This window comes from Nelumbo nucifera, chromosome 1, assembly GCF_055504915.1.
Source record: "Nelumbo nucifera cultivar China Antique chromosome 1, China Antique-T2T, whole genome shotgun sequence".
Lineage (NCBI taxonomy): Eukaryota > Viridiplantae > Streptophyta > Magnoliopsida > Proteales > Nelumbonaceae > Nelumbo > Nelumbo nucifera.
This window is the reverse complement of record NC_142649.1, coordinates 58,381,726-58,392,063: the sequence shown is the minus strand read 5'-3', so window position 1 is coordinate 58,392,063 and position 10,338 is coordinate 58,381,726. Positions and strand designations below refer to the sequence as shown.

The following is a 10,338-nucleotide window of genomic DNA, read 5'->3' as shown; positions in this document are numbered from 1 at the left end:
GAACAGTCTGCATTGACAAACATCACACATGGGAGCTTACCACTCTTCCTCTTAGAGTAAGCATGTTGTTGGATGTAAGTGGGTGTATACTATGAAATATCTTCTAGATGGCAGTATGGAAAGGTTGAAGGCTCGATTAGTGGCAAAAGGTTACCTTAAGTTGTATGGAGTTGACTACACAAAACTTTTTCTCTAGTGGCCAAGATTGGTTCTATCCGAGTGTTGATCTCTTTACCATTAATGTATGATTGACCTCTCTTTCAGCTTGGCATTAAAAATTCTTTCTTACATGGTGACCTTCTTGAGGAAGTATATATGGAGCAAACACCAGGGTTTGTTGCTCAGGGGGAGGATGGTAAGGTTTGCAGACTGAGGAAGGCAATCTACGGGCTGAAATAGTCTCCATGTGAGTGGTTTGGCAGTTTTAGTGAAGCATTAAAAGACTTCGGTATGAAACAATGCTAGGGTTTGGTATAGATTGCTTTACTTTTACCTATTAATAATTTGTTAAATCTTATAGACTTATGGGTAATCAAAGCATATCAAATCAAATTCAAATATCCGACATCCTTAGCAGATTCAAATTTGAGTTGATCTTTGATCTTTGTGAGATCCATCAAATCATCAGATTGGATATAGATTAACATTATTGGAATTACTCCTATCCAAATCCAATCTGATTCATTTGCATCCATAGCAAGTTGGGCGGGTTAAGCCTAATTTAAGCCCAACCTAGGCCTAACCCTAAGAATTGGGTCTAAGGCTCAAGCCCAAGCCTAATTTGTCCAATTCAGGCCTAACTGCACTAGAGTTTGATGCACTTGGGTTAGGCTCAAGTTGAGAGCCAGGCTCATGTTGCTAAATCAACCCAAACTATAATTTGGCATACATGTATGTATTTGTATGTATATATGCAAATGTCTCTACATGTATATAGTTGTACTAGACTCAAGCTACCTAAGGGCAAGGTTCAAGTCCAACCCAAAATATAGAAAAGGCCAAAACTTTTGGGCCCACCTAATATAAATCCAAGGACCAAAAATCCAAGCCTAGCTTGTCTTAAATTGCAATCTATGTTAGCCCAGGCTTAAGTTGGCATGGGTTCACCTTAATAGACCCCTATGGCTCCTTTGACCACTACTTAGATAGAAAATAGTTTTCCTTATGAACTAGTTTATCTTTCTATTCTATTTCCATCGATCATTAATAAAAATAAATTTATTTATCACATTTATTTTTTACATGATAAATACATACTTTTATTTAAAATGACTATATTTTTAGTAATTCTATTCTTTTATCTTTTTTAAAATTTTTATTTTACACATTTGACTTGAAAGGTTGAATCACAAACCCACCACTTGAATGAGAAAATGGTTTTTTGATAGTTTTTAAATTTTGTATTTCATTTTTACCATTAATAAATAATTTTTCTTGTTTATCATACATCTTATTTAAAATTTTCACTTCTTTGCATATTTTATAATTTTTTTTTATTTTATTTGTTTTATTTTTTATTTTTTAACCATGACACCATGGTTGACCCATTTAATTCGATTATTTAACTACTTACCTGCCATAAAAAAATGAAGGATGGTTTTGCTTTCATGATGATTTTAAATACATAGATTTTGTATTGTTAAAATTATTGGGTATTAATTTAATTAGTATAATTTATTAGTGAGAAATCAAAATACCTCAAATAAAGGGATATGATCATAGAGAACAAATTAACATCTTAAATATAGGACTAAATTAGAGGGAATTGAATGAAGTGAAAAGTAGTAGTTCAAATTATATTTTTTTCCTCACAGTCAAAGTGTGATCAAATTCAAAAGTAGGGGTGTTTTAGTGAAGGAAACGGCTATGAAGCTTGCTTCTTGTTTAGAATGAACTAATAAAAGAAATATTTCAAATTACATTTTTACCCTCATAATAAAGAGTGACCAATTTAAATAAAACGTATTGACGAAATCAGATTTATGCAGTTGACCCCATATAGTTGGGATAAGGCATGGATGATGATGATGATGAATAAAGAATTACCAAATTCTAAACCATGGACACTTTAGTTAAAAAAAAAATCCTAATCTGGACCTATTTCCCACTTGGATTTGACTATGATTCTAGATAGACGTGATATTGGAACATCATAAAATGTGGTAACTAACCAATTAGGTTTTTATCAAAATTCATGGGAGGGGAGGGCTTTCCAGTGTCATGTCTTTCCAGTATCATAGATTTTTCCTCCTTTCCACTTTTAAAAGTAGTACAAATGGTAGGTGAAAGTTAGTAAATGATTACTTGTTTTAGATATTTAAAAAATAAATTAAAAATAAATAAGTCCACTTCTCTTGATTTTCATTAGAGAGCCATTTGGTTAAAGGTTTGTCTAATATCAGACCTTGTCCACTTGTCACAAATTTAGTGGACTTAGAAAAATCTCTTATGAAGTGCAATTGCATTGGATTGGAACTGCTTTTTAATAGCCTTTTTATCTTAATCAATAGAGACAATTTAAAAAGGGACCATGTTTCAGTAAAATTTCTCAAAAAAAATGCTATAATTATACTAACTGATTATATTGAGATTTGGTTCATTTAATCATTATTTCCTGTCATTTAATCATCATTTAATCATTTTTGATTGGGTGAATTTTAATGAAAGGATGAGGTGGCATCTATCCATATGCATGACTTTTATAGTTTAACAATGACTATTACAATATCAATTGTCAATTATGGTGCTTTCTCAAAATACACATTTGTCCCCAAGAAATTCAATGACCCTATTTGTAATTTTATAAATAGTATAGATAAAGGGTAAATTACAAAGATCTCCTATACTATGGGGTCAGTGACAAATACCCCCCTAAAATTTCATTTGTGACAATACCCCCTTCTTTAGTGTTCCATCAGTTAATTTTAAAAAAGATTTTCATTCAGCTATTTATTTTTTTATAAATCTCCAAACTACCCTTTTTTGTATTTATTTGAATGATTTATGATTTGATTAGTTTTCTAAATTTAACATTGAAGCCCTTGATCTTGATTGTTCCAATAGATCGATCCTTGTAGATTTGTAGATGAATTAATTTAATATTCAAATGAAATGATAGAGATTTCTTTATGATAGATATTAATTTATGGATTTATTTGGTTTTTCTTGATTTATTGAAGAAAGGAGTGGATAATTTTTTTGTTATATTTTAAGTTGAAGAGAGCCATTCATGTGAGTGAAATGAATCATAAATTAAAAAAAAAAAACTTTTTTTCTATGCCAGTGAAACGGTTCTTGTCATTTTAGTTGATTTAGTTTATAGAAAATGATGGTATTTTTGGTCAATTAAGGTTTAAGAGAAAATAGCCAGAAAAAAGAAAATAAAAAGAAGGTTTAGGTGGACATCTTGATAAGTTAATGCATCTTGTCACCTAACTTAAAGGATTCACCCAAAGCTGGAGAGAGAAAGAGAGATGGGTTTGACTTTGATAGAAGCAAGACAAACAGTACAACCACTACACTAAGATAGTGGAGAGAGAGAGAGAGAGAGAGAGAGGAGATTGTTCTTGTGAGATTCTTCACAGTGGAGAAACTGATTACTAGAAGTAGAAGTTTATTATTTATTTAACATGTAGATAGGAAAGTCCGGTTACCATCCACCATCCAGTCTTAACTACTAGTCCCAGCACAAACAGGTCTATGCATACAATTAATGGAGGTTTTGCAAATGAAAGCAACTGCATATGTCTCCATTATCGTTCTACCAATCCTCTTCGGAATCGAGAATTAATGATGCCAACGATTGGATGTCTGAAACGATAGCCGGTTGAACGCCATCGCTTCTGGTCCAATTCTCCAGCTCCAGCATTTCCTTGGGAATGCAATGACGTTGGCCAGAAGATGATGAAGGAAAGACATCGTTGTCACCACCATTGCTGCCTTCTCCCACCATTCCATAATCGAAACCACAGAGCTGAGAGAAGTCACAACCCAGAAGATCAGATAGGCGAAGCTCCTCCTCGTTGAGATCCGCCATAAAATTCGGTGATGAATTATCTTCAGCAGAAACAAACGATGCCAGCCCATTGTAGAATTCTGGCTCTACTACTTCTAGTGTTCTGTGGGTCATATGGTGATCATCACCACCAACCGTGGGAGCTACTGTGGTGGCAAAGTCTACACTGTTAATGTGCTCAATTTGGTCTTCTTGTGCCCTGAGATAAACTTTGGTGCACCTTACTGCCTTAGTCCGGACTATAGATGATTCCTTTTCAGTCGCTGGGGGTGACCCAATGAGCTTCTTCTTCATCTGTTTAGACTGGTTTGAGTTATTGGGAGTCAAAGTGGAATTGGATCCTGCTTTCACCTTCTTTCCTAAACTGGTATTCCAGTAGTTCTTGATTTCATTGTCTGTTCGACCAGGAAGTCTTGCAGCTATCAGGGACCATCTGCAGATATGCACCGAATGAATCAACAAAAAGGAGCTTTTCGCTTCTGGGTATACGAAGAAACAGAAGTACAAGAAGAGCACCTGTTCCCCAAGAGCCTGTGAAGCCTGATGATGAGGTCCTCTTCATCTGGGGTTATGTTCCCCCGTTTGATATCTGGTCTGAGATAGTTCAGCCAACGAAGTCTGCAACTCTTTCCGCATCTTTTCAGACCTGATCAAACTAAAGCAGTACAATTAAAAGTGAACAAATTAAATGCAAACAAGAAAACCCACATCTAGGTTCATCCTGGAATGAATCTGGAGCTGACCTGCTTTCTTGGGGAGGCTTCTCCATTTTCCCTCTCCATGAACTTTGATGTAATTCGTCAGGATTTTGTCTTCCAGAGCAGTCCAAGCTCCTCTGTTCAAGCCCTCCTTGGAACAGCAAGCGCTTTTCATCATCTGGGACTGCTAGGACTTGAGAACTACTGATCTCCAGCTCTTTCAGTACAGCTGAGTATGTTTCTGGGAAGGTCTGAAGAGCTAGAAACAGACGTATGAGGTTCCTTCCTATCAGTTAGTTGAGTGAGTGAAGTAGTGAACATTTATAGTTGGTCTCTTGAATTTCTTTATTACAGTATAGCTGTCTACACTCCAAAACTAAACTAATAATTTACTTCCGACTTCAAACTTCAAAGTCTCTGGTCTGTACCAGCTCCAGAGATAGATTTTCCTCTAAATTCCTAGTAAGTACGCCATTATCAACTAGGTTTCTGGAGGCAAAGTACAGATCTAAACAAAATAATATATACCATTGGATGGAGGATAGCGGGCTTTTAACGGCAAGGATGCCGATTGTTTTTTTGCAACCTCATGCAAATTTTGCCAATTAGTGGTTGACTCGGGGTCTTAGCCCCTTAACTATCAATATATCTTTACTTAAAACAAAAATATTCTTTACATGTTTCATATTTTTATTTGATGTTATCGGTTAGACCCATTTGACCTAAATGGTGGAACCATTTATCAGCTGCAGGGAAAAGGGTTCCATTTCTGGCCTTTTCCTTTTTTTTTTTTTTAAATTATTGACCTCAAGCCGTGGTGTTATAAAGCATGTGCAAGAACAATCCTCTAGGATCCATCAACACATTTGAAAATAAAACAAGTGAAAAAAGAAGATGAATACACTGCACTTCACCACAGAAATCTAAAATTACAGTCCCTATAATCTACAAGTAGCCCCCCTCCCATAAACTGCATCCTGCCCATCGATCCACGGCCAAGATTCATTTCACCTGTACGATGGGACTAAGAACTCTGAGGTGGGCTGAACAGTTATTCTCCGAAAAAAAGAAAGGGTTTTGGGTGGTTAGTGATTATTATATCTAAAGAAGTAAACAATAATTTTATAATCAGATATCTAACGTTCCTGTTTATGTCAAGCTACCTTTCTAGCACGTTCTTAGAAAGTCTGGTGTAGCCTGGAACCGCTCCACCTTCCTCTCTAATGGGAAAAAGTAGATTGACTGATCAACGAGAGAGGTGTTCATGTTTGTTGCATTTAAAGCAGTAAGGTGGTACAATAGATTAAATTAATATTGTGAGCTTTCAAGTTTTAGGCTCCATTGACTGGTCAATGGGGTCATTAAGTGTTTAAAACTCTTAACTGATTTGGCCGTGTTTAGAAATGCTTATTTTAAGGCTTATTTCTTATTACCAACGTTTTTAAAACCGACTCGGAGACTGAACCAGTCAGGGGTCCAGTTCTTGCGATGAATGGGTCTAACAAAAAAATAAAAAAATGTCAAAACTGTTGAACTGTTCAAACGATTCAACCGCCCAGGTCAGTGGTTTATAGATCAAATCAACTGTTTCCTGACTGGTTTTCAGTTTTTTCGGTCCGATCGTCCGATTCGGTCTGGTTTTGAAAATCATGCTTATTAGATATCAAGAGCATCCAGAAGGCTAGAAAAGCCTGACACGGTGTTTGGTAAAAAAGACAAAAATAAATGTTTTTTTTGCCCAAAACAATCTAAATAGGCATATATAGCTGGTTTGGCCAATGGAATCCGGATTTACTCTCTACATCAAATCCATAGCACATTGCAGCCACACATTGAAAACATCTCCCCTTGAAACATACAAGAAAAAATGGCTTGGATCGTTTGATTTCAATCCACGCCACATGAAAAGAGCATCTTTTTAAGATGTGGCTCAGTTAAGTCCTCACTATAGCATGGATTGAACTGGGCCATATTGTGTATGGTTAAATTTCATGGACCGATCTATGATATAGTAGATACAGTCATTTCTGTATAGTTTTGCAATAAATTTGTAAGATACTTTATTTAAAGTTTTGTCTATTTCACACCGTCCCAACCATATAATATAGAATACCTTGACTTGAGAGGGTGTGGTGTAATTTATGTGGTATCATCAAAATCATACCACAATAGGGTCCAACGAATTGAAAGGATTCACATTTTATTAAGCCACATTATCTAACAACCCCTAGGCCCAATGAATTAAGGCCTTGTTAGGTTTGTGGGAATAGGGGTTTGGAATCGAAATTAGAATAATGGATTATTTCAGTTTCAACTGTTTGGTTGGGTGGAATCGGAATCTCATTTCTATTCTTATTGGATTGGTATTCTCCATTTGAAGGAATGGTCATTCCCTGCCTTTTCCTTGGGAATGAAATCCCATTCCTGATGATTCCGATTCCCATTCGAGGGAATAGACCATTCTAATTTCGATTTTAAAGTATTTCAAATTCAATTACAATTCCAATTCTGACTACAAACAAAAGGGATCCTAAAACCATCCACGTTTTATTAAGCCACGTTACAGAACAACCCCTTAATGTTTCAAAAAGCGAGTATAACACCAACTATTGATTGAATGGTATGGTGCATTCATGTCAGTCAGTTGTTGAAAATATTGCAGTATGTGTTGACATGTCTGCTTAAACAATCCGAAACGGGTCTAAAATGGCATACACTAATCTCAGCCCATCACTAATTCTGAATATTTGTGTTTAGGTCATGTATGTGTGGAAATGCTTAAAAATAAGTGTTTATTTGGGCCATTAAGCACTTATTGATATTTGGAAAATAAGCCTGAAATAAGTGTTTATTTTAAAAACAAGGGCTTATTTTTTAAGCCCAGATTTCTATCTTTTTTTAATTATTCAATTTTTTTGTTCCAAAATTATCCTTAGTTGAATTTTATAAAAGCATTTTTATGAAAGCACTTTTACAAAAAAACTTTATAAAATCACTTTTATAAAAGTATTTTTATGAAAGCATTTTTAAGAAAGTACTTTTATGAAAACATTTTTACAAAAGCACTTGTATGAAAGCATTTTTACAAAAGCACTTTTATGAAAGCACTTTTACAAAAGTAATTTTATAAAAATTTTTTCATAAAAGTGCTTTCATAAAGTGTTTTTGTAAAAGTACGTTCATAAAAGTATTTTTATAAAGTGTTTTGTAAAAATGCTTTTCACAAAAGTACTTTTGAAGGACAAAATAGACACGAATGCTTATTTAAGTGCTTATTAGAGAAAAAGACTACCAAATACCCAATATAAAATAAGTCTTTATTTTACAATATAAACACTTGAAAAAGTTGGGTGCCAAATGCAAATGAGTGCTTATTAGAATAAGCACTTGTTTTTAAGCACTTATTTTTAACTTTAGCAGTCCCAAACATGGCCTTAGTTATTTAGCAGAATTTGGCTATTGTGATGTAGGCTCATGGTTGTATTGCTTATTCTAAGTGCATATATGGCCCATTTTAAGCCCACTATTTGCAAATGATTTGGGTTGAAACGTGTACTGCACCTTAATCCAATCAACCTTGTAATTTGGGCTCTTCTTTCGATATTAAATCCAAATGAAATCAAGCTGTTTATTGGCTATACGTGCCATTTATTTGGATCTCTTAGTATGATTAACTCAAGTAATATATCAATCCTAGTAACATGTGTGGTTTATTAATGGAGCCTAATTAGATTTGCAATTGGGCTTATGTAGGTACTAGGTACTTGTGCTTGAAATTTAAACTATGGATTTGTATCTTGGTCTCTTGTTATTAGGCTGTGTTTGGTTACAGTGCAATTTTATTTGTATTAGTATAAATGCATGAGAGTGCAAATGAAAAAAATGTAAATTTTTATTTAATTTTGTAATGCAATCAAACAAAATAAGCTAAAATTCGAAACAAAAATAGGTCAGAATTTACACTCAAATCATTTGCACTGCCACAGTTTCACATCAGTGCAAATTTATTTGCATTGCAACCAAACACAGCCTTAAGTTTGCATTTTATTTGGGCTCAGGTCTAGCCAAAGAAATGAAGCCTTGACCATTCCCGACCCATTGACGGATCTGAGAGAGAGAGAGAGAGAGAGAGAGAGAGTAGTTTGTGCTCTTGATTCCAATTGACAGAGCAAAATATTAGAATAGACTATATGAGATAGGAGAGGGAAATATATTAGACTACCTAAGCACAATAACAGGCATCTTTAGCATGAGGCTAGGCTTGACTAAGTAGGAAAATCACATGTGACTACGAGAGACATGAAATATAGCTTAATGGGCCCTAAATCTTACTTAGGGCCTAGTCTAGCTCAAGGTCACCCCTAATTTAGAGAAAAAATGTGGTTTGTTGGTCCATGAAATATCTCCAGATGGATCCAAAATCCTTGGAGAAATCTTATAATTGGAAACCCCTATTTTTTACCATGAAAATACCCACATAACAAAAATTAATCTTATAATTAATCAACTTTGTTCTCTGTTTTTTTTTGTGGGTATCAGATTATGAACTCTTTGTCTGGGGCTTATGGGCTCTAAATTTCACAACTTGAGTTGAAGGAGCCCAGATAAATGTCCACCTTAGCCTTGTCACAAGCCCAAGCTGAGCCTGAACCTAACTATATTAGCAGTTCAGGAGCTTAAGCCAATCTAGGCTCAAAACTTCAAGGAGATTGTCCCCAATTCAAGTTACATCCCAAGCACAGTAGTACATTGTTTGAATGGGATAATGCTAAAAATAAGTTCAATGTGATGGGTCAACTTAATATCATTCCTTGGTTTTTCCATCCATTTGCCAGAACTTATCCCCTAAACAAGAACTAGAGCAGTGAAATAATTATGATTTGCAACAGTTAGAATAAGAAAAAAGAATGGGATATTAGCATCTATGAGTGGTCTTCACCAGAACATGCTATGACAAGTTAAATCAGTACTAATTTTCTTTCTTATGTAGTGATTGATTTGAGCACCACAATCTAATTTCCCCTTCCCCTATTTAAGTGCTATAGAAAGATGTTTCTTAATGCCCTGATACTAGGCACAGAACCAGAAGGCAGGATACAGTATAGAAGATTCTCTCAATGTAGACAAGCATAAAGACAAAATATGAAATGAAATAATTGATGACAACAGAATCAGATCTTCTGAAGCTTCAAAATCTTATGGGAACTCATAACCTATATTGAATAGAGAGGATGGTCTAAAACACATCAAATATGAGCACAACCGAAAAGAAATAACTGAACAGAAGCATCAAACCACAAACACAAACAAATTATCAAATAGGATGAAATTACTCAAATCTGCTTACCTAGAAACTAGAGCTTCACTAGAACTACATGGATATGTGTCTGAATTTTGCACCAGTCATCTCCCTTGTGTTGTTCTTGGAAGCATCAAAATAGCTCTAATTTGTAGTGCATTCAGGTAAAGAAATACTTCTTATTTCTACTCTTATAGGGCCATTTAAACTTAGGAAATATGAAACTCAAGACTTGATCTGCTTCTGCAACCGGCCTTCTAAGTCTTCCAGTTACCAACCTGTACCACCAGTCTGGTTTGGATGTTTCTTTACTGATTGATGTGCTA

General features: G+C 34.9%; 1 protein-coding gene across 1 annotated transcript; it reads right to left on the bottom strand.

The window, feature by feature from the left end:
• Positions 1-3,466: 3,466 nt before the first annotated feature.
• LOC104585836 (transcription factor MYB1-like) lies at positions 3,467-5,257 on the bottom strand. The gene is made up of 3 exons (XM_010242840.3): positions 4,759-5,257; positions 4,532-4,661; positions 3,467-4,448 (listed from the first exon to the last, which is right to left on the bottom strand). Exons 1-3 carry the CDS (start codon positions 4,889-4,891, stop codon positions 3,761-3,763), a joined length of 951 nt encoding a protein of 316 aa, XP_010241142.2. The 5' UTR covers positions 4,892-5,257; the 3' UTR covers positions 3,467-3,760.
• Positions 5,258-10,338: the final 5,081 nt, after the last annotated feature.

Excerpts from the sequence above, each read along its gene's own strand:
- LOC104585836 (XM_010242840.3), bottom strand. The coding sequence starts at position 4,891 with ATGATGAAAAGCGCTTGCTGTTCCAAGGAGGGCTTGAACAGAGGAGCT. Across the intron at positions 4,662-4,758 it reads AAGCCTCCCCAAGAAAGCAG|GTCTGAAAAGATGCGGAAAG; the intron begins GTCAGCTCCAGA and ends TAGTTTGATCAG. Across the intron at positions 4,449-4,531 it reads CACAGGCTCTTGGGGAACAG|ATGGTCCCTGATAGCTGCAA; the intron begins GTGCTCTTCTTG and ends GCATATCTGCAG.